Consider the following 25,283-nt stretch of genomic DNA (forward strand, 5'->3'; position numbering starts at 1 on the left):
AAGCTGTTTACTGCCAGTGGAAGTAGTTATTGAAAACCCTTTGAAGCTGTTTCGCCTGGAGGTTGAGATTCTGGATATAAATGACAATTCTCCCAGATTCCTTACCAGTGATCGTGTCATAAGGATTACAGAATTGCTGGCCACTCCCGGATCGCGATTCCTTCTGGAAAGTGCCCAAGATCTAGACGTGGGAACGAATGACGTCAGCTCTTACAGATTAAATCCGAACCAATACTTTTCACTTAATATGAAAAAACGGAAGGATGGCCACATTTCCCCAGAACTTGTTCTAGAGAAAACTCTAGACAGAGAGGAAAAAGAGCAACACCGCTTAGTCTTGACTGTGTTTGATGGCGGTAATCCTATCAAATCAGGTTCTACCCAAATCACTGTAATTGTTGTGGACATTAACGACAATGCACCAGTCTTTGATCATTCCCTTTACAAAGTCAGTTTACTAGAAAATACACCCCTAAATACTGTACTTATCAAACTTAATGCTACCGATATGGACGAAGGACCAAATGGTGAAATAGAATATTCTTTTGAAGAGCATGCACAGAATAATTTTCAAGGGATATTTAACGTAGATCCACTCACTGGTGAGATTCGGGTTGGAGAGGTTGTGGATTTCGAAGAATCTTCTTTTTATGAAATATCAGTTATAGGTAGAGACAAGGGAATACCATTAATGGAAGGACATTGTGTTGTACAGGTGGAAATAGAAGATGTCAATGATAATTTGCCAGAGATTATATTGTCTTCTGTGGTAAATTCGGTTCCAGAAAATACTCCTGTGGGCACTACAGTGGGACTTTTCAGTATCAGAGACCTGGATTCCGGGGAGAACGGAAAAGTGCGTTTACAGATATCGCCTAATCCGCCATTTACATTCCTGTCATTTAAAAACCACTATACCTTGATCACAGACAGTATACTGGACAAAGAGAAGGTTTCTCAATATGCTATTAAACTGATTGCTACAGACTTAGGATCTCCTGCTCTAGAAACTTATATAACAATCCTCCTCAATATTTCAGATATCAATGACAACCCTCCTAGTTTCTCGCAGTCTTTCTTCCATGCCTATATAAAAGAAAACAACGAGCCTGGATTTTTGTTATGTACTGTGTCTGCTACTGATTCTGATGAAGGTGAAAATTCCCATCTCACCTACTTCATAGCAGAAAGTCGTATTCAAGAGTCTTCTGTCTTTTCATTTGTTTCCATCAACTCTCAAAATGGTAATATTTATGCTCAGCGATCTTTTGATTATGAACAGCTTCAGTTTCTGCAAATTTCAGTCTGGGTGGAAGATGCTGGAGCTCCTCAACTCAGCACCAATGTCACGGTCTATATCTTTATATTGGATCTGAATGACAACTCACCAGTCATTCTGTATCCGGTAACCTCTAGAGAGCATACAGCTCAACAAAGTATGTCTCGGTCAGTACCTGCTGGTTATTTGGTCACCAAAGTCACAGCAGTGGATGCAGATTCTGGTCATAATGCCTGGCTTTCATATAGGCTCCTACAAGCTACAGATTCCTTTTTGTTTGGAGTATCTAAATATACAGGAGAAATCAGAACTGCTAGAGGCTTTCAAGAAACAGACTCTGGACTACAGAGACTTATCATCTTGGTTACGGATAATGGAGAGCCCGCTTTGTCAACCACGGTCATTATCCTGCTATCTTTAGAAAATCAAGTCGATGAGGGCAATTCGAAATCTCAACATTTTCTAACAAATTCCAAGGAGAAAAATGATATAACTCTATATTTGATTATTTCCCTGGCTGTCATCAGCATAATTTCGCTCGTCACTTTCATCGTAATATTTTCTAAATACCTTAGGAAACCTATCAATAGCAAGTCTTTTGGTGCTGCTTAAGTGGACCACAATCTAAGCCCGTTGTAAAACAGTCCAATCCAGTCCTTCACATAAGCTCAAATGGCACGTTGAAATGTATGGAGGTGAGTTTAAGGCCACCGGAGCCTCAGAACCCATGCTACAGAACCTGTTTCTCTCCCAGTTCAGATAGAAGTGATTTTACCTTCATGAGACCTTTGAATTTTCCCCAGTTGAGAGATATGGTGAATGAGACTTCTGTATCTTCTCTAATTGATATTAATGGATCAAAGGAATCTAACAAGGTGAGATAACGTTCCTGATATGTCGTCCAAGCAATGCTTTTTGGTGGCTATGGAATCTGTTAGTAAATAAGAAAGAATTTAACTTTTTCTTGATTACCCTCAAACAGTTCATGGGAAATGTGGCTCTGCTTTAGTTATATCATCTAAAAAGTGTTCCTAGGTCGATTTTGATTACTGAAAAATTGTTGCCAGATTTATACTGGAAGAAATAGAAATTGTATATGGTCAAATTGGGTCTAATCATATCATAATTACTCTTAACATTTTAAAATGCTTTTCAAAATTATGTACAGTTCAGTAGAAAACTGCATATAAAATGCTTTACCCTCTGTGAGAATGTACAGTTCTGCATTTTTTTTTAAATTATCGACAACCAATTGATACCCAGATATTTTGAATGTTTTTAGCATTTGAAGATGAGATCATATTTATTAGATAAGATATGAAATATGTTTTCAATAAACATTCAATACAAAAAAGGTATACAATATCTTTAAAAATAGCTTTATATCATTCATTTTAATTTTTATTACCATGATCTTTGGGAAGGTTTATATTTATATGGGCTGATTGTACTCTTGTCAAATGATTTTGCTTTCAGTATCATTTCGTGTCTGATAGGATTACATAGCGGGCAATCTTTCAAGTTGGCTGCTGCTTTTGTTAACTGAAGTTACTTGTTAAACAGGTCAGACCGAATTGGAAAAGAAGTCCTGCACACTTGCTTGCTATAATATGTCATGTTGAAATCGAAAGCGGGCTTAGAATGATTGGCTGTAAACCAGCAGCGTTCTCAGCCAATCAGCGGCTAAACAGAGACTGTCGATCCGTTCTCACAGGCTGTTTGTCTCCTCCCATAGCCATTGCTGTGAATCATCCTCCCTCCACTTCCCGGTCGTGCAGACCAAAGAGAGCTGCTGTCTTAATGCGAACCTCTCCGATTGCCTTCTTGAGTGCTACAAAGAAAGGTTGAATTTATTTATACTTCGGATCGAGGTCTGAGATCCTTCTTCGGAGCTCAATAGTACAAAATCTCTAAAACAGAGAATACAAACAAATACTAAATGGAGTCCCGGAGCTTCCGGCAAGCTTGGAAAGGGCAAGTACTGCGTTTCTTTTTTCTCTGTAGCTGGGGATGGGTCTCTGGGCAGCTTCTTCGCTACTCGGTGGAGGAAGAATCGGAGCAAGGGGCACTGGTGGGGCACCTCGCTCAGGATCTGGGGTTAAATGCTGCAACTCTTTCTGATCGCAGGATGCGATTGGGGTCTGATGGCAGCAGACGGTATTTTGCGGTGAATTTCTTGAGCGGCGATCTGACGGTGAATGAAAAAATAGACAGAGAAAGCTTGTGCGGATCCAGTTCGAGCTGCGTACTGCATGTGGAAGTCGTTATTGAAAACCCTTTGGCGCTGTTCCGCCTGGAGGTGAATGTTCTGGATGTAAATGACAACTCTCCCAGTTTCCTTACAAATGAACGGCAGATAAGAATAGCAGAGTCTGCAGCTCCTGGTTCCCGATTCCGTCTGGAGAGTGCCCAAGATCCAGATGTGGGGACAAATGCTGTCAGCTCTTACAGACTGAATGTGAATCCCTTCTTTTCCCTGAGCGTAGAGAGTCGTCACGATGGGAAGCTTTTCCCGGAACTGATCCTAGAGAATGCCCTGGACCGAGAGTCTCGAGAAAAACATCACTTGGTCCTGATTGCTTTTGATGGTGGTAATCCAGCTAGATCAGGAACAGCCCACATCACCGTAACTGTCCTTGATATTAATGATAACGCACCCAAATTTGATCAATCAGTGTACATAGTCAATGTTATTGAAAATACCCCTTTAAATACTGTGCTAATTATACTTAACGCTACGGATCCAGATGATGGCCCCAATGGTGAAATTGAGTATTCTGTTGAAGATCATGCCCCCGATTCAGTGCAAACGTTATTTCAAATAGATCCTCACAGAGGTGAAATTCTCCTACGAGGAGTTTTGGATTTCGAAGAATCTTCTTTCTATGAGCTGCCTATTAGAGCCAGAGACAATGGGTTACCAGAATTGGAAGGCCAGTGCACAATTCAAGTGAAAGTTAAAGATATCAACGATAATGCTCCAGAAATCCTGTTAACCTCCCTAGTGACCTCAATTTCTGAAAACACGCCTGTAGGTACCGCTGTGGGATTCATCAGTGTTCGAGATCGGGATTCTGGCGAGAATGGAAATGTGCATTTGCAGATGTCACCCAACCTGCCCTTTGTATTCGAATCCTTCCAAAACCACTATTCATTGATTACAGATGCCATTCTAGACAGGGAAAAAGTTTCTCAATATACTGTTGAACTCATTGCCACAGATTTAGGGTCACCGCCACTACAGACACGAAGAACAATCCTCCTCAATATTTCGGATATCAATGACAACCCTCCTGGTTTCTCGCAGCCATTTTACAATGCCTACATAAAGGAAAACAATCAGCCAGGCTCATTGTTGTGCACGGTATCTGCTTCTGATCCTGACGAGGGTGATAATTCACGCCTCACCTATTACATAGCTGAAAGTCCGGTCCCAGATTCCCCTTTCTCTTCATTAGTTTTCATTAATTCCCAAAATGGTAAGATATACGCCCAGCGCTCCTTTGATTATGAACACCTTCAGTTTTTGCAAATTCCAGTACGGGTGGAGGACGCGGGATCTCCAAAACTCAGCACCAATGTCACAGTCTTCCTCTTTATTTTGGATCAGAATGATAATGCACCAGTCATTTTGTATCCGGTAACTTCCGAAGAGTTGATGGCCCAACACAGGATGACTCGCTCTGTTCCTGTGGATTCCTTGGTCACTAAAATCACAGCAGTGGATGCAGATGCCGGTCACAACGCCTGGATCTTCTACAGTCTACTGCAAGCTACTGATTCCTCGTTGTTTCGAGTTTCTACACACACAGGAGAAATCAGAACTGTTCGAAACGTTCAAGAGACAGACTTACCTGAACAGAGACTTCTTATCTTGGTGAAGGACAATGGAGAACCATCTTTGTCAACTACAGTCACCATCCTTGTGTCTTTGGAGGATCAAGACCTAGAAGAAAGTCCTAACTCTGGCCATTTACTTAAAAGTCCCAAGGAGAAATCTGAAGTCACCCACTATTTAATTATCTCCCTGGTAGCAATCAGCATAATTTCATGTATTGCTTTGATCATTCTATTTGTTAAATGTCTCAAGAATACAAGTAGCAACTCCTTTTTCGGTTGTTTAAGTGACTCACAATCGAGCAACTTTACATACCCATCCCACCCAACTCTTCAGATAAACTCGGATGGCACCTTGAAATATATGGAGGTGAGCATGAGGCCGGCAGACCCTACGAACCAGTGCTACAGGACTTGTTTTTTTCCTGAGTCAGACAAAAATGATTTCACCTTCGCCAGACCTTTAAATTTTAGCCAGCTCAAGGAAATGATGAACGAGACATCTTCGTTTCTATCTGATAATAACGGATTGGATGAAACCAATGAGGTGAGAGAGAATGATTTTCTTCCCCTCGATCCAAAAGTTTAATAGAAGTTGAAATTGGCGTTTCGGTTTCTTAGTAACAATTTTATATTAACCTTTACACCTGCTGCGCCCCTCCTTACAATTGGCTGATTGACGAGAATATTTTAGCTGCCTACGAATTTTTGAAACGATTCCAAGTAAGGTGTGAAAGACTATTTTCTTGTTGCAGCATGAGGAATTTACTGTATGTGTTTCAAAAACATATCTTTTAACTTGACAGATTGTTTTTATTTTGAGATTTGAAGTATGTAATTATTCTCCCTTGACCTTCTATGAAAAGAGTGTGATTTCTACTAATCTACAATTTCAACAGGCATTTAAAAAAAAAATCTTTCTTTTTTTTGTTTAACCTAGTCAGGACTTTTTTTTTCATTGTTATAGACGAAATAGGAAAACTGACATTTTCAAGTGAAATGAAAATATTTGCCGTCAAGACTGTTCTCTGACATTTTGCATATCTATCTATAGTAGGTTTAGCTGTTAGAGACTTCCTATTGCTTCCCTAGGGCATTATATGAGCTTGTTCTGCCCTCTGACTCTTAACATCTGCCACACACACACACGCCAGCCAACTGGGGAAAAGATTCCAAGACGGTACCGCGATCTTATTGCGGCAGCACTGCAGCTTTAAGGAGCAGAGGAGTTGACCTCATTGGCCGAGAGAGGGCGGTGCTCTCAGCCAATCAACACAGAAAGTAACTTCGTGCGGATCTGCTCTTACCAATCTTTCTCTCGTCGCAGCTCTGTTGCTATGAGTCACTCTCCCGTCTCTTCCCACTCACACACACAGAGAGGAAAGCTGCTGTACTGTTGCAAATCTTATATCTCGGTATTAAACGCTGCGGAGGAGAAGGGCTGATTTCGCTTCACAGCCCGGATCCAGGCCCCCCCCCCCCCCCCCCCCAGCCCCCTTCCCCGCTATGGGATTTCTCTCCAGATTCTAATATATGACATTTTAGGGGGGAGAGAGGAATTATTAGGACATGGAGTCCCGAAGCTCTCGGCGGGCTTGGCAAGGGCAAGTACTGTGTTTATTTTCCTTCTGTAGCTGGGGACTGAGCTCGGGGCAGCTTCTTCGCTATTCCGTGGTGGAAGAATCCGAGCCGGGCACAGTGGTGGGGAATCTCGCTCAGGATCTGGGGCTAAACGTTGCAGCTATTTCCGAGCGCAGGCTGCGATTGGGGTACGAGAGCAGCAGAAGCTATTTTGCAGTGAATCGAGCAAGCGGCACTTTGACTGTAAATGAAAAGATAGACAGAGAGAGCCTGTGTGCCTCCAGTTTGAACTGTTTACTGCCTGTGGAAGTAGTTATTGAAAACCCATTAGAACTGTTGCGTCTCGAAGTTGAGATTCTGGATGTAAATGATAATTCTCCCAGGTTTCTCACCAGTGAGCGTATTGTACGGATTACAGAATTAGTGGCGACGCAAGGGGCACGGTTCCCTCTGGAAAGTGCGCAAGATCCAGACGTGGGAACCAACACTGTCAGCTCTTACAGCCTGAATCTGAATCCATTCTTTTCAGTGACTGTGAAGAATCGCGATGGGAAACTTTTACCAGAATTAGTCCTAGAGAAAGCTTTGGACAGAGAAGATCACGAGAAACATGAGTTGATTCTGACTGCCTTTGATGGCGGCAGTCCAGCTAGATCAGGAACAGCCCATATCACGGTAATTGTTCTAGATATCAATGACAATGCACCAAGATTCGACGACTCAGTGTACAGAGTGAGTTTAATGGAAAATGTCCCTTTAAATACTGTGCTGATTAAACTTAACGCTACAGATCTGGACGATGGCCCCAATGGTGAAATTCAATATGCTATTGAAGATCATACGTCAGATTCAATTCAAAAGCTATTTCAAATACATCCTCATTCTGGTGAAATTCTAGTGCAAGGAGCTTTGGATTTCGAAGAAACCACTTTCTATGAACTGTATATTAGAGCTACGGACAAGGGAATTCCAGAATTAGAAGGCCATTGTGTAATTCAAGTCAAAATAGAGGATGTTAACGATAATATCCCAGAAATTCTTTTAACTTCTTTAGTAAATCCTATTGAAGAAAATACCCCAGTGGGAACTGCAGTAGGACTTCTGAATGTTAGAGACAGAGATTTCGGTGAGAATGGAGAAGTGCGTTTGCATATGTCGCCTAGCCTGCCTTTTAAATTTAAATTTTTCCAGAACCACTATTCGTTGATCATAGAAGACATTTTAGACAGAGAGAAAGTTTCTCAATACAAAATTGAACTGTTTGCAACAGATTTGGGCTCTCCTGCTCTACAATCAAAGATGACGATCCTTCTCAATATTTCAGATATCAATGACAACCATCCTGTTTTCTCGCAGCCCTTCTATAATGCCCACCTAAAGGAAAATAATCAGCCCGGTTCCTTGCTATGTACTGTGTCTGCTTCCGATCCTGATGAAGGTGTCAACTCATATCTCACCTACTCCATTGCAGAAAACCAGATCCAAGATTCTTCCTTCTCTTCATTTGTTTACATTGACTCCCACAACGGTAATATTTACGCTCAGCGCTCCTTCGATTATGAGCTCCTTCAAATTTTGCAAATTCCAGTGTTGGTGGAGGATGCAGGATCCCCCAAACTCAGGTCTAATGTCACCGTCTACCTTTATATTTTAGATCAGAATGATAACTCTCCTGTCATTTTATATCCCTCCACCTCCAGGGAGCCCACAACGCCACAAAAGATCTCTCGTTCAGTTCCTATAAATTATTTGATCAACAAAGTCACGGCGGTGGATGCAGACTCCGGTCACAACGCCTGGCTCTCCTACAGTCTTCTTCAAGCTACAGATTCCTCATTGTTTCGAGTTACTCAACATACTGGCGAAATCAGGACCCTACGAGATCTTCAAGAGACAGACCTAACGGCACAGAGGCTTCTCATCATGGTCAAGGATAATGGAGAGCCAGCTTTGTCAACTACAGTCACTATTCTTTTCTCTTTCGAAGACGAGGTCTATGAAGACAATTTGAAATCTGACAATTTCCTAACACATACCAAGGAGAAATCCCACCTCACCCAGTATTTAATTATCTCCGTTGTGGCAATCAGTATAGTCTCCTTTGTTACTTTCATCATACTGTCTATTAAATGCCTAAAAAATAATAGCAGCGATAACTCTTTATGTTGTTGTTTAAGTGACTCACAATCAAGGAACGTTATCAAACAATCCAACCCAACCCTTTATATGAATTCGGATGGTACATTGAAATATATGGAAGTGAATATGATACCAAAGGAGTCTGAGAACCAGAGCTACAGGACTTGCTTCCCTCTCGATTCAGACCAGAATGATTTCACCTTCATGAGACCTTTGAATTTTCCCCAGCTAAGAGACTTTGTGAATGAGACCTCTGTATTCTTGTCTGGTAATGAGTTGAGCGAATCCAACCAGGTGAGATGTCATTCTTTTTCATTGTTTTCTATCGATATTGTCGTATAGCTTTATGAAAGCTGAACATGTGCTTCGAATTTTAAAAGGTTTACTGATCATCTTCACGCTTGCAACTCTTTTTTATTTCCTCTTCCCTTGTTTTAAAAATACAAATTAGCATACCTTTGTTTAAAGCGCCCTATAACAAGAGTTTCAAAAAAATTGGATTCCTTATGCAACATGGCAGATGCATACAGGGTTGCTAAATCAGGCTGTCGTGCTAACTAGCAGTAGAGGATAGATAGAGGAAGATTATTGGGGATAAATAACAAGGAAGATTTATTTTAAATGAACTGTATGAAAATGACCTTCTTCTTCCTTCCTTTGACGCCACAAAATGTGTATCTTAGAAAACGATGACAGAGATAGATAACTTGCCGTCAGTTGGCTCTGTTTTCAGGAACTCTTCTTTGCCTCTGTGGAATATATAATAGACACAATTGCTAAATTTAAGAACTAGCATATATTTAGCAGATGATTTAGCAAACACAATCTCAAAAGTTCAGAACGTTTTCTGTAGCTTTAAGAGCGTAGAATGAGCAGACGTCATTGGTCGAAAGAGGGCGGGGCTCACAGCCAATCAACTGCTACGCTGAGACTGTAGATCTGCTCTTCGTCTTTTTTTTTTTTTTACACGTTTTGCTCCTCCTACGGACTCTGTGGCTGTGAATCGCTCTCCCTCCCTTCCCCAGTCACAGGAGAGCCGCTGAGCCGAAACGATCATTGCATCGCCATATTAAAGCGCTACGGAAAAGCAAGATTTTGAGCTCGTTTCACAGGAACGGATCCAGACCTCTGGACCCTATCAAAAGTGGAATCCCCCTGCAAGATTGCATTCGGAACATTTTAGATAAAAGCCCATTTAGGAAATGGAGTCCCGGAGCTCCCGGCAGGCTTGGAAAGGGCAAGTACTGTTTTTCTTTTCCATTTGTATCTTGGGCTTGAGCTCGGGGCAGCTTCTCCGCTACTCGGTGGCAGAAGAATCAGAGCAGGGGACATTGGTGGGGAATCTCGGTCAAGATCTGGGGTTAAATATTGCGGCGATTTCTAATCGCAGGTTGCGTTTGGGTTCCCAGGGCAGCAGCTACTTTGCAGTGAATATGGTAAGCGGCGCTCTGACCGTGAATAAAAAGATAGACAGGGAAAGCCTGTGTGGATCTAGTTCAAGCTGTTTACTGCCAGTGGAAGTAGTTATTGAAAACCCTTTGGAGCTGTTCCGTCTGGAGGTTGAGGTTCTGGATATAAATGACAATTCTCCCAAATTTGTTACCGGTGATCGAGTTGTAAGGATTACAGAACTGCTGGCCACACCAGGTGCGCGGTATCCTCTGGAGAGTGCGCAGGATGCAGATGTTGGAACCAACAGTGTGAGCTTCTATACGTTAAATCCGAATCAATACTTTTCCCTGAATGTTAAGAACCTTAAAGATGGCAAACTGTTACCAGAACTGGTTCTAGACAGAGCTCTAGATAGAGAGGAAAAAGAGAAGCACGAATTGGTTTTGACTGCTTTTGATGGTGGCAGTTCTTCTAGATCAGGAACAGCCCATATCAATGTAATTGTCATGGACTTCAATGACAACGCACCCGTTTTTGATCACTCAGTATACAAAGTAAGTGTACTAGAAAATGCTCCTGTGAATTCTGTACTTCTCCAGCTTAATGCCACTGATCTAGATGATGGGCTGAATGGTGAAATTGAATATTCTTTTGAAGATCATATTTCAGATTTAGCGCGCAAATTGTTTGACCTGAATATACACACGGGTGAGATTCGTATTAAAGGGGATATTGACTTCGAAGAGGCAAGTTTCTATGAGATTCACGTTAAGGCCAGAGACAAAGGAGTGCCAGAAATGGAAGGACACTGTGTTATCCAGGTGGAAATAGAAGATGTTAATGATAACTCTCCAGAAGTTCTGCTAAGTTCTTTGGTGCACTCTATTCCAGAATCCACGCCCTTGGGAACTGCAGTTGGGTTTTTCAGTGTGAGAGATCGAGATTCCAGCAAAAATGGAGAGGTCCGTTTACAGATACCACTCAATATGCCATTTAAATTAAAATCATCAGAAAACCACTACACTATTGTTACTGATGGCATGTTAGACCGAGAAAAGGTTTCTCAATATACACTTGAATTGATTGCTACAGATTTAGGAATACCCCCTTTACAGACACGGAAAACAATCATTCTTAACATTTCAGATATCAATGACAACTCTCCAGTGTTCTCACAACCTTTTTATAATGTCTTCCTAAACGAAAACAACCATCCCGGCTCTTTGTTGTGTACTATATCTGCATCTGATGCTGATGAGGGAGACAATGCCCATCTCATCTACTCCATAGCAGAAAACCAGATTCAAGATTCTTTAATGTCTTCGTTTGTTTACATCAATTCTCACAATGGTAATATTTATGCACAGAGATCCTTTGATTATGAACTCCTCCAAGTTTTGCAAATTTCAGTATGGGCGGAGGATGCAGGCTCGCCCAAACTAGGATCCAATGTCACGGTGTATGTCTATATTCTGGATCAAAATGATAACTCGCCGATCGTTCTATATCCAATTTCCTCCAGCGAGCTGTCCCATCCACAAAGGATCCCTAAGTCATCACCTGCTGATTATTTGATCACAAAAGTTACAGCAGTGGATGCAGATTCCGGTCACAACGCCTGGCTCTCTTACAGTCTCCTACAAGCTAAAGATCCCTCTTTGTTTCGAATAGCCCCATACACAGGAGAAGTCAGGACGTTTCGAGATGTACAAGAAGCAGATTCACCAGTACAGAAACTTCTCATCTTGGTCAAGGACAATGGAAGCCCAGCTTTGTCAACAACAGTCACCATCCTTGTGTCCTTGGAAGACAATGAAAATGAGGAAACTCCTAAATCTCACGATTTCCTGAAAACTGGCAAAGACAAGTCTTACCTTACCCTTTATTTAACTATCTCTCTCGTGGCAATCAGTATAGTCTCACTTGCTGCTTTTATCATACTGTCTGTTAATTGCCTCAGGAAAGGGAGCAAAAGCAGCAATTTATTTTGCTGTTTAAGTGGTCGAGAGCCCCATCATTTTTTAGAACAATCGAACAAAATGCTCAGTATAAACCCAAATAGCACGTTGAAATTTATGGATGTAAGCCTAAGACCAACAGATCTTGAAAACCAGACCTACAAGACGTACTTACCCCCAGTTTCAGACGAAAGCGATTTCACTTTTATGAAACCTTTGAATTTTCATCAGCTCAGGGAAGTGGTCAATGAGACAAATGCATTCCTATCTGGTATTAATGGGTCGAACGAACCCCACCAGGTAAGATTAAGATAGCATTCCCATCCTCCTATTCCAAAAACTGGCATTGTTTCTGATTCTGAAGAGAGGGTTAGGTACTGCATATTTAAGAGCACAAGTGAAGATCTATGTGTTTAATTAGGTGAACATTTGACATTCACAGGTCCTATTAAAGGGATCATTGTCATGTCCAATTTTTTTCAGAAAAGATATATTTTATCTATATATCCATGGATAGGAATTAGCAGAATAAGTGAGAACTTCTGGCAATTAAAGATTGTGTTTCTTGGTTGTCATGTGACTGCAATGTTATTCTTTCAAATGTGTTTTCAGATTGTGAATGTCCCTTTCCTTTTTGAATTAGACATGGAAACTGAATAGTTATCTTGGCCTGGTCCAAAACGTTTTGGCAGTACAACCAGAAAAAAGAACAACCCCCCCCCCCCCCCCAAAAAAAAAAAAAAAAACCAAAAACAAACAACAAACCCCTATTGTAACAATCTTGGATACAAGGGAATAGTGACAGATAGAGGAAGAGGGGCTGAGAGAGCACTGGACCAGGGCCCAAGCCTGAGGGTGGGGGTGGGGGAGGGGCATACAAATCAGATTGATCTTAATGGGAGAAGGAGGCCTTTACCATCCAGGCCCCTCCCAAGGCACCTTTAATCCCTCCCTGTAAAGGAAGTGCCATTATCATCTGCCACCCACATGGGATTCTATTTGTTATTTTTATGAGTTTCTTGAAAAGAAGACTGCATACCCGTCCTAGTATGTATCAGTAAACAAGTTAGTGTTGAAAATATACATCATGTATTTTTTTTTTTCTGTTTGGTAAATAGGATTCGTGTTCCTTTCAGGGGCAAATTGTTAATTGATTATAATTTAGGATCAGAAAGTGTAAGTAATTCATTTTTCTGGCATAAATTTTACCCAGTAATGATTAGTAAGATTTACAAAAATTACTTATCAAGTTATAAAACACGGTATTTGGATGAATTGAACTTCCAGCCTTTGATGTTAGGGGAGCAAGAGAGAGAAGGAGGAGGGAAAGAGAGAGAGAGAGAGATTACTGTAGCTTTATGAATCACATAAGTGACTTCTAATTATCAAAAGCAAATCATCTGTACATCTTTAAAAAAAAGTTTTACTTCAACCTATGAAAGTATATGTGATCTTTTTGGCTGGGGGGGATGCAAAAATAAACAGATTATCTGATCGACTACTGCTTTGAAAATGAGCTGAATTAAAGGCAAGCCATTGAAGAACCAACTGCGAATTTTGCTGTATACGGGTTTGCACGTCTTTTTATTTTACTGTAGTGTTTGAAATGTTTAGAGAGAGGATGTGGATTTAAAAAAAAAATCATCCAGCTTTTCTTTGTTTGCAATCCAGACTTGAAAGCGATTCCTGATTTGTCGGGCTAGGAAAACGCTGTTGGCCAATAGGGGGAGAGAAGTAATATCAGAGCTGATCAGCGCTCACACCCCCTTCCTCTCCTCCTCCCTGCTAGCTGGGGGATAGTAGGCAGCGTCTCTTTCTGCGGCATTGGAGGGAGGGATCGCCCTGAGGTTCCTCTTCTAAACGGGGTTCTTTTTACCTCCTTTGAGACGGCGATTGGAAGACTGGAGGATGATTTCCAGGGCTGGAGATGTTGTTGCTTTGCTGCCGGGAATCCTGCGTCTCTTTCCGTCCTGGCTGCGTTTCAGTCTCTCCCACGCACGACTCCGTTACGCTATGGAAGAGGAGCTGAGCAGGGCCGCCTTTGTAGGGAACATCACCAAGGATCTAGGCACAGATCCGGCAAAGCTAGAGGCTGCTAGTCTCCAGGTATTTTCTGACTCTGGTTCCCAGTATTTCTCGGTAAACGTAAAGAATGGAGTCATCACGGTCAGTGAGGGAATCGACCGAGAGCAGCTCTGTGGCCAGACTCCCTTGTGCGTGCTAAATATCAAACTCTCCATGGCAAACCCAATGCAGGTGTACCACATTGAAGTCGAAATATTGGATATAAACGACGAACGAGATCGCGTTAAAAATAAAGGGGTTGGCTTCGCCTGGTGCGCGCTTCCTCGTCCAGACCGCGCAGGATCCAGACGTCGGCTCTAACGGAATGCAGGCCTACCGTCTCGGCTCCAACGCAGCAATTTGCGCTGAATGTAAAGACGCGGACAGACGGGCATACATTTCCAGAGCTGGTGCTCAGCAGCGCCCTCGACAGGGAGCAGTCGGCTGCGCACCACCTGCTTCTGACGGCCGAGGATGGTGGAGTTCCCCGCCGATCTAGCGCAACGCGAATTATTGTCCAGATCCTAGATGCAAACGACAACCATCCAGTCTTTGGGAAAGCATCCCACACCGTCCGCTCGGTGGGAAATGCTCCCATTGGTTTCCTCGTGATTCAACTGAATGCCTCGGACTTGGTCGAAGGACCCAACGGAGAAATCGAATATGCCTTCAGCAACCTCAACTCTGAAACTGTACGCCGACGTCTTACTGTGAATGCCCGAACTGGGGAAATTAGAGTCGGAGAAAATCTAGACCTTGAAGAAATTGACCGTCGAGGCAAGGGACAAAGGGTCATCCGTAATGGAGGAACATTGCAGCGTTATTGTAGAGCTAGGAGATGTGAACGACAACCGCCCAGAAATAATTCTGACCTCTGTCCTCAGCTCGGTCAGGGAAGATGTCCCTATTGGAATGGTAATGGCTGTCATAAGTGTCAAAGACCGAGATTCACAAGAAAATGGTCAAGTTAAGTGCTACTTACCGCATCCTCTATCGTTCCCACTTCGAAAAGATTTTGACTACCAATATTCACCGATCATAAAGGACCCCTTGGATCGTGCTTACCTCCCAGTATAATCTTACTCTTGCAGCCCTTGATAATGGAAGCCCTCCCTTCTCTGCATAGAAAGCCGTGTCGTTTAAGCTTTCCGACCTAAATGATAATCCCCCACAGTACCTTCGTCAGCCCTATGAATTCTTTGTGACAGAGAATAGTGAGGCAGGGCAGTTGCTTTTCACTGTGTCGGCAGTGGATCCTGACTCTGGCCAGAACTCTCATCTTTCCTATTCCATTCTCCCCAGCCTGGGAGAGGAGTCTTCTGTTACTACCTTCCCCTTCTACATGAACTCAGCAAGCGGGCAAGTCTACGCAGCATCACCCTTTGATCACAAGCGAATTAACCACTTTCGGTCTCAGGTGGAAGCGACGGACGCCGGTTCTCCAGCCCTCAGCTGCAAAACCACAGTGCGCGTCTTTGTTTTGGATCAGAACGACAATGCCCCAGTTCTTTTGTTCCCCTTGGTTGGGGAAAGACTCGCTTGCACGTTGTAAGATCCCGTCTTCTATTGCATCAAGCACGCTGGTGGCAAGCAAGATCTCAGCAGTTGACCCCCGATTCTGGTCGAAATGCTTGGCTTTTCTTACCATTTAGTTCAGGCTACAGATCCTGGTTTATTCATTGTGATCTTCAGGACAGGAGAAATTAAGGTTACTCGTGCCCTCCAAGAGCTGGATTATAGCATGCACGAACTCCTCCTAGAAATCAGATTCAGGAGAACCACTCCTGTCCACCTTCTTGACTGTATTCATATCAGTGGAGAATGGATCCATCAGGCCAAAATGAGGGCATCTCTAGCTTAACTTTGTACTTAATTATTTCATTAGAAATCATTTCCCTGATTTCCTTGACTGCTTTGGTGGCTCTTGGAATCCGATGCCTAAGGCGGGACACTCAAGACAATGGGCATCCAGTTTCTTCTCCGGTCTGGCTCTGGAGAGCTCAGGAGGGAGCAGTGGATACAGGAAAGCATCTGCCGGTAGCTTTCCACCTCCGGTCTAACCTTGACGATGCCGTGATGGATGTGAAAGCAGGTTCTGTTCTCCAGCCTCCGTGTCCATGAAGCCCTCCTCCAACCCTGCTAACATTCGTCCTTCTCATACCAACTTCCCAGTTTGACCGATTGACACTTTGGCAACATGAATGATAGCTTTTAAGTTCTATCCTAATAGCATTTCTTGCAGTGGGGAAAAAAAAAGCCAATGGCTTATTTCTGGTCTCTTCGCATTTTCCTTGCTCACCACGTGGATTTCTCCCGTAGATCATGTCCCTTCATAGAATTATGTGACCGGATGCCTCTTTGTGCTAATCTAATGTGCATTGCTGTGGATTTTCTCCCTTGAAACATCAGCCTGCAAAAATCGGGGCTGGGTTTTTTTTTTCCATTGTTCTCCCAGTGGTGAAGGAATGCAGAAATCGATTGCATCTCTTTAACAGAAAGATAGCCACGACTGCTCTATACCGTGGCCATTATTGGCGGTTTTATGCGCTGCTGCTCGCCAATGAGCTTCGCAACCGATGTGTCTGAGATCGACTTCCCTTCCACCCTCCCTCCCCCCAGCCCACAGCTTGCCTCCCCTTTTCCTACGGATACAGGATTTCTCCGGGCAAGTCACCCCCTCTTCCAGCAAGGCTCCGGCGAAACCCGAGGAGCTCAGTAAGACCTTTGGATCGCCGAGGCTTGCGGCGAGGGCTCTCCCTTACGAGCCCGAACAGCTGCTGGGGGGAGCTGAAGGGGGGGGGGGGGAGGGCTGAATCCGCTGTCAGACGAGCACAAAGCGGCGGCAGCCATGGACCGCGGGCTGCGGAGGCGGCGCTGGCCACGGCCGCCCCTGCTTCTCGCCGCCGCCGCCCTCTCCCTCCTGGACCTCCTTTCCGGGCAGCCCCGCTACGCCGTCCCCGAAGAGACCGCGCCGGGCGCCCTGGTGGGCGACCTGGCCCGCGACCTGGGCACGGGGGCGCAGAGCCTCTCGGCGCGCCGGCTGCGGCTGGTGGGCGACGGGGGCCGCCGGCAGCCCTTCCGGGTGAACCTGGCCGACGGCGCCTTGCTGGTGCAGGAGAGGATCGACCGAGAGGAGATGTGCGGGGCCAGCACCACGTGCCTGCTGCCCCTCCAGCTAGTGCTGGAAAGCCCCTTAATTCTGCATCGCATCGAGGTGGAAATACTGGACGTGAACGACAACTCGCCATTCTTTCCAAGGGAGGAGGTCTCTTTAGAGATCATTGAGGTAGCCAGCCCGGGGACTCGTTTAGCCCTGGAGCTCGCCGAGGATCCGGATGTGGGCTCCAACTCCATCGCTACTTATGAGCTAACGTCCAGTGATTATTTTTCTCTGAGCATAAGGACCAGGGACGACGGAGTTAAACTTCCCGAGATTGTATTGGACAGGGCTCTGGACAGAGAACAGATAGCAACCTATCACTTAAAGTTAACAGCGATTGATGGTGGGAATCCTGCTAGATCGGGCACTGCACGGATTACGGTTAATGTCCTAGATGTAAATGACAATTCCCCTAGGTGTGATCCATCATTCCTAAAGATTCATCTGCAGGAGAATGTTCCTCTGGGAACTCTGGTTGTAAAACTGAATGCCACTGACTTGGATGAAGGGCCAAATGGAGAAATAGAATATTACTTCAAACCTAGCAATAATGCACCGGAAAAGATTCCTAGACTGTTTAATTTGGACCTCAAAACAGGAGAGATCAGAACCAAAGGGATAATGGATTTTGAAGAATCGAGTGCTTATGAAATTGTTGTTCGTGCCAGAGATAAAGGATCTCCAGCAACTGAAGGGCTTTGCAACGTCAAAGTGGAAATTACTGATTTAAATGATAACAGCCCTGAGATTGTACTGACTTCTTTGTCAAGTCCTATCCAGGAAAATGTCTCACTTGGAACTGTAATAGCGTTAATTAGTGTCAAGGATAATGATTCAGGTGAAAATGGACAGGTCCATCTCCACATACCAACAGGAATTCCATTTAAACTCATCTCTTCTTTTAAAGATCATTATTCATTGGTAACCAATGGACTGCTGGACCGAGAAAAATCTTCACAATATAACATTACCATTATCGGTAATGACTCAGGGTTTCCTTCACGATCAACCCAGGAAACTATTTTTCTCCAGATCTCTGATGTGAATGATAATGTCCCAAAGTTTCCCAATCCAACTTATACAATTCATGTTCAAGAAAACAATCTGCCAGGCTCTTCCATCTGTTCTGTATCAGCCTCTGACCCTGACGGGGGTGATAATTCTAAGATTTCTTACTCTCTCTTGAGTTATTCAGTCCAGGACTTGCCCCTTTCAAGTTTCTTTTACATTAACTCAGAAAATGGCACCATCTATACTTTCCAGTCCCTGGATTATGAACAAAACAAAGTGTTTCAGATAATAGTGCAGGCAAGGGATGCAGGCTCACCCTCACTAAGCAGCACAGTCACAGTTCACTTATTTGTGTTTGATCAAAATGATAACACCCCCAGGATTGTGTATCCCCCAGTTGAGAAGGGATCTGTGGTTCAGCAGGCCATCCCCTTGTCAGCAGAACCTGGATACTTTGTCACCAAACTTGTTGCAGTGGATGCCGATAGTGGTCACAATGCTTGGCTCTCCTACCACCTTCAGCAAAGCAAAGAACCTTGCCCATTCAGAGTGGAGCCTCACTCAGGAGAAATTCGAATTACACAGGCTCTAAAGGAATTAGAAGTCTTAACATACAGGTTGATAGTTCTCGTGAAAGACCATGGGACACCACCCCTGTCAACCTCAGTAACTCTAGAGGTATCTCTAGAGGATAATGTTTTACAAGACTTCTCTAAGGCCCGAGATCTTCCCAAATCATCTTACAAAACCTCTGATGTGACTCTTTATCTTATTATCTCTTTAGCGGCCATTTCTTTTGTTTCATTTGCAATGTTTGCAGCCCTTGCTGTCAAATGCCTCAGGTCAAGCCATAGCAATGCTAAGTGCATTTCTTGCTGTAGAAGATCCCACAAAGGTTCCAGAGACATGTTCAAGTATCCCGTCACTAGTATGGATGGGCAGCTCAGCCCCGAAGACTTGATCAAGTACATAGAAGTGGGCAGAAGTGGCTTGGCATCTCAACCTCGGTGTTATCGATCTTGTTTTTCTCCAGTGTCTGATCAAAGTGATTTCATGTTTGTAAAACCTTTCAGTCGTTCTACCACTGGAGAAAGTGTGAACACTTCAGAGCCATTTGTCAGCACATTGTTCAGTCCTTGTGATGTGGTAAGCAATCCTTCATTCATGCTTTGGTCTGTGTAAATAATATTTTATTTATTTATTTATTTATTTATTTAAGTTTTTTTATATACCAACATTCAAGACGATTGTCCCATCATGTGTGTCATATTGTCTTATTTCAATTACAGAATTGTAGTAAGGGTCCAATCTTCAAATCTTTATCCTTTTCAATGTGTATGGGAAATCTGGAAAATGGAGACCTTGGAGAGTTTTGACGATGCCTAAGGTGTGTCTAAACATTAAAATGACTCACTTTAGAAAGAACTTCCATTTCTTTCTAATTGAGTATCCTAATGAAACCTGCAAACATATTCTGATGGGATTAGGTGTTTAGCATAAACAAAACAAAACAACATGTTTGCTATAATGCCAAATTAAATCCAAACTCTACAAAATAAGATGTGATTTTAAAAATGTACTTTCTTTTACAGAAATTAGGTCTATGTTTTATTTTTGTATCACTATCAATATAAGAAAGCTTTTGCGGATTAGGGCCTTATTTTTCATTGATAACATTCTACTGAGATTTCAATAATAGTCCATTTGCAAGAAATGGAAAGTGAAACCTTTTGAGAGTTTGCCTTTTGTACTTGGTGCTCGCCATTTCATTTGATTGAAAATTTTAAATGCATTTATTTATTTCTCAAATGCAAAGCATTTACATCAAAGTTAGAGGTCATCAGTCAAACTGTAAGCATCATTGGTTTCACACTACCTATTATAGCAGGGGTTCCCCAACATATCCTGGAGACCCCACAGCTAGTTGGGTTTCCAGAGTATCCTCAGCGAATATGAATGAGATAAATTTGCATGGAAACCCAGTATATCCTAATTTATTTTATGCATATTCATTCTGGATATCCTGAAAATGCATCTCACTGTGGGGTCCCCCAAGACAGGGTTGGGAAGCCCTGTGTTTCATGCTTCATTCATTTGAAATAAAAGAAAAGATCCCTAATATGACTTTCATACTTTCACTAACATGCTATAGAATTTACCTACCTACATTTTTTTATTGATTTATTTAAAAAAAACCTATAATCCACTGCTCTACAAATCTCAGCAGATTACATTACACATATATAGTAAAAATTAATCTACATATTTTCCATTTCGATTCCACTCTGCATATTGAAAATGGAACGCTGAGGTTCAAGCATACTTTAATGAAGCTGTTAATAGATTACAGAATTCTAAGCAGGGGTCAACCTAAAAACCTGTGTACAGAGGGCTTATTTAGTTTTCCCAAGATACATGGGACCTCTGAGCTATGTTTTATGTATTTTTCTTTTTTTACATGGGATGAAATTATTTTAATTCACTGAACTAAATTGCAGGATGAACTTCAAATAGTTGGTATTGATAGCGCATAAGACAGGCAAAATTGCAGGAAACAGCTGATGAGTAAGGCCCTATTTAAATTGCAGTTTTGTGGAAATTGCAGATCTTACAAGCGGGCCGATACAGTAAAGTCTGCAGGAGAGCGGGCGATTCAGTATTCAAATTAGGCCCAGTGGTAAAAAGAGGCGTGGCGGCTGTCAGCGGGTTTGACAGCCAACGCTCAATTTTGCCGGCGTTGGTTCTTGAGCCCGCTGACAGCCACGGGTTTGGAAACCGGACGCCGGCAAAATTGAGCATCCGGTTTTCAACCTGCAAGCTGCGGGCTGATTTTAAATTTTTTTTTAACTTTTTGTAACTTTTGGGACCTCCGACTTAATATCGCCATGGTATTAAGTCGGAGGGTGCACAGAAAAGCAGTTTTTACTGCTCTTCTGTGCACTTTCCCGGTGCCCGGAGAAATTAGCGCCTACCTTTCTGTAGGCGCTAATTTCGGAAAGTAAAATGTGCGGCTTGGCTGCACATTTTCCTTTCTGAATCACACGGGAATACCTAATAGGGCCATCAACATGCATTTGCATGTTGTGGGCGCTATTAGGTTTGGGGGGGGGGGGGGGGGGTTTGGATGCACGTTTTCGACCCCTTACTGAATAAGGGGTAACGCTAGCGCATCGAAAACGCACGTCCAATCGCGTGTTAACAGTGCGCTCTGCCGGAGTGCACTGTACTGTATCAGCCTGCAAATTAGTCCTCTACTTCTAGTTCAGTACAGCCTTAAATATAGTGCTATTGTAGATACAGCATTGATTGATCAGTAGGAAATCCTTTACATCCCTTATACAAAGGAAGTCCGGGATATTAGAGCTGAATTCCAGTGAATTATAGTAACCTCCCCTTCTTCAAGATAAGCTTGATTAAGACAAGAACCTTATTTTCAACTGTGTAGCAGAAGCATAGAAAAGTAAGGTGATTTCATCATGATGGAAGAGGAAAATCTTATGTGAACGACCATGGGGCACCACCTCTGTCAACCTCAGATTATTGCCTCCTGAATCTCTGATTACTAAAGGACCTTTCTTCCTAAACTTGATTGTCCAGTTGCCACTTCTGCATTTACCCAGACTTTCTGGTGGGAATTATTGTATTTTATTTATTTAAAAATATTTATTACTCATCCATCAACATAAAGTTCAGGGCAAGGTAGAATAAAATATACATGAAAGATAAGATAACGCAACATAAAACCATAAAGGACAGAACCGTAGTGCATTAATTAGTGCAGGCTATGGCCAAGTTCATGCCAGAGGTGGCAAGGAAAGCACTGAAATCTAGCTGGAAGGAGCAAAAGCCTCGTTAAGCAGATACGTTTTCAGTAGTAATGGTCTTCAAGTACTCCATAGGACAAATATATTAGTTTCACAGCGTAAATGTCACTCAACTTCATCTCATGATGGATGTCAAAGGATGTGAATAGTGAATAACTCACATATTGCACCTGCACCTCCCGTCATGTCTGAGGGACAGATTCACTAAACTTTTTTCTCATAGAGACAGAATTAGCAAAAGGTTTTGGTGAATCAATCCCTTAATGCTTATTCATGCATTGTTGCCCAGATATGATGTGATTATATAATGGAAAGCTTAGTGTCGACCATCAATCCAAATGTGAAGTGTGGCATTTGATTGTTCTTAGTTAATACACATATTAAAACACTAAGGCATTTTTCTGTTTTTTCCCAATTATTATAATTATTAAGCACGATTTGTTTTACTTTCTAGAACCCATAGTGCCAGCACTAATGACAGTATTTAATACATGAATGCTTTAAATAGCATTAGATTTAAAAACACACACACACACACACACAATCCCAGATTACAATACTGAAAAAAGGACAGGGCTAGTTGTTTCTGATAGGAAAGAGGATGAGTAGATGAACTAGAAGGAAACAGAGGATTTTTCAGGTAAATGTGGCCCAGAATAGGGAAAATAGCAGTAAAAAAATATTACTAGGAAAAAGGCAATGTAAACCATCACACAATTAGACACTCAGCATTTAAAACTTGTAGTAGGTAGATAGATAGATATTATAACCCTCAAACAGAAAAGCAGACAAGCAATTGATTCCTTGCAGTAATGCATCACAGAAACTGACTTATTGCTTTACTCCGATTGTAATGTCATAAATGTAAAAGACCAAAAAGATTCCCCACAAATATCTAGCATTGGACATCAAATCAATAAATGTTTATAACACATGACCATCATCTCAGACGCTGATTGCACATATAGTATGTTTTGTGTCTCATATCTTTGGTGCACCATCAATTTTTAATATAGGCATATGAGAGAAACCTGCAAAGATAAGTAGATATCTACATAGACTTTTAATTGGATGTGAAAACTTCTAAAAAGAAAATGATTGGAATGCCAATTTAGTTATACCAGCCTGAAATGACCAATGATTAAAAATTAATGGTGCACCAAAGATATGAGACACTTAACATACTGTACGTACAATCAGCACCTGAGATGATGGTCATGTGTTATAAACATTTATTGTTTTGATGTCCAATGCCAGATATTTGTGGGGTATCTTTTTGATACATTGATTAGAAGGTCCCTCTTTTGAATCTATTGATTTGGGTATCAATGTAAAAGATACATCATCAAGTAATAGATTTTGGAACCCGATTTATTTAATTCTGCACTAATTACTATATTTACCACTAACGACTGGATTCGTTTTCTACATTGCAAATTGCTGACTAGGTTTCTGCATAGACTGAAGTGAGCTGAGATTGCTTTGAAAGTTTGCCTATGCTACCTCACTTTTTGATCCTGTGTTGTAAGTGGCAGTGAGTGGGCTTTGGGTAGGAATCTCGGGTGTGGAGAAAGTTGAGCCAGGCCAAAACAAGGCAATCAATGTACATGCTATTTTGACTAAGCTAATAAATGTTTATTAAAACCAAAACATATTCAAGGATAGCAAATATTTCTTACACTAATAAATGTCTCATCTCATTGTAACAGCTCTGCTGGTTGTCTTTGAACAATTTAAATTACACGGGCAGTAATCAAAACATTTTCCATAGCTAAACATGTTCACCTGTGTAAAAATCACGTTTTGATTATTGCTCCCCCAACTGTGGGTAAAAGTATGTTTGCTGATCACAGCGTGCAATGCACACTTTCACCTGTATAAAAAAGAGGGACAGATCAGGAAAGCCACAGAGGCTGCACATTTAGATGTATGCACATGCCTTATAGTGAATACGTCACACCTGCTCTGATGCAGGTTCAACATGCACAGGTGCTTTCTGTCTGTACTGTGCATGCCAGCCCTAGCCATTTCAAAAAGAGCTTGCAGTCCTGCAGGCAGTATCATTGCTGCCTTCTCATTCTCTTTCCGTCTACCTGGAAAAGATGTCAAGCTGACCTGACCATGCTAGACGTTTAATCTTGAACCCCAGTTTGGTACAGATGTAAAAGCAAAGTGCCTGAGACAGGAAAGCTAAATGCCAGCTATTTTAATAAATAGTGTATTTCTTGACAGACTTCCAGGATTGCACGTCCCAGATAATGGAGGGGTCTTGTGAGGTAACGATGTAAAATACTTTGCAGGTTAATTGGGCATGACAGAGAGGGCAGTGGCGTTGATTGGGAGTCTGGATGGCAGGATACAATGATGTATATGTTGTGATTATGTATGTTTTTAGTTATGTATGTTATTATTGTAAACAGCTAGCATATCTTTGGCTGACTCGGGAGGTGTATATTTTATTTAAATAAATAAATAAATATATAGTATCCGAGATCAGACAGCAGAAATCCATGATGATGATGTCAACAGAGATACAGTATAAAAAAAGGGGGGTGCAGAGGAGTTAAAAGTGATAAAGATGTCTTTATATTGATTGTGGGCAATATTTAACTTTGGTTTGTACAGATCTTTAAATGGCTAATAAAGTATAGAAAGGGACAAAGTCCCTAAAAGAGCAGACTTATTTTTAGGAAATGAAAATACAGATAGGCTGCTGCTATGTGACTCCGTAAAATATTTAATTTGGATTCTGCAAAGTTTAGTTCTTTCTGAGAGTTCAAGCGACACGAGTAACCCGCTCACAGGCCAATGAGGAAAGGCGCGTTCAGCCGAGGGCACATCTTTACCCTCATTTAAATGCACAATGCAGTAAGGAGTTTTATGCTCCCAAAATGTGTGTTTCAAAATGCGAGTACTGTTTAGCATCCTCTCATGGAAATCCTATGCAAATGAGGACATTAAGCTGTACTCCCTGATGCAGAGAGGCGCTGGCCTGACCCAGGTTCTGTTAAAACTGGAAACTTTACTCCTGATCAGAG

General features: G+C 42.2%; 1 protein-coding gene across 16 annotated transcripts in view; it reads left to right on the forward strand.

Moving 5' to 3' along the window:
• LOC115081986 (protocadherin gamma-C3-like) overlaps positions 1 to 25,283 on the forward strand; it is a 191,622-nt gene that overhangs the window by 135,349 nt on the left and 30,990 nt on the right. Inside the window, exon 1 of one of the 16 annotated variants that reach the window (XM_029586236.1) lies at positions 3,080 to 5,663. The exons of 12 other annotated variants lie outside the window; for them this stretch is intronic. In XM_029586236.1, the coding sequence (XP_029442096.1) occupies positions 3,219 to 5,663 (2,445 nt within the window). In that variant the 5' untranslated portion in view covers positions 3,080 to 3,218. Of the gene's footprint in view, positions 1 to 3,079; positions 5,664 to 6,587; positions 9,131 to 9,879; positions 12,487 to 16,777; positions 19,568 to 25,283 lie in introns of those variants that run through there. 3 more of the 16 variants (XM_029586231.1, XM_029586230.1, XM_029586227.1) reach the window with 3 other exon arrangements.

Source organism: Rhinatrema bivittatum, unplaced genomic scaffold (assembly GCF_901001135.1).
Source record: "Rhinatrema bivittatum unplaced genomic scaffold, aRhiBiv1.1, whole genome shotgun sequence".
In the NCBI taxonomy this organism is placed as follows: domain Eukaryota; kingdom Metazoa; phylum Chordata; class Amphibia; order Gymnophiona; family Rhinatrematidae; genus Rhinatrema; species Rhinatrema bivittatum.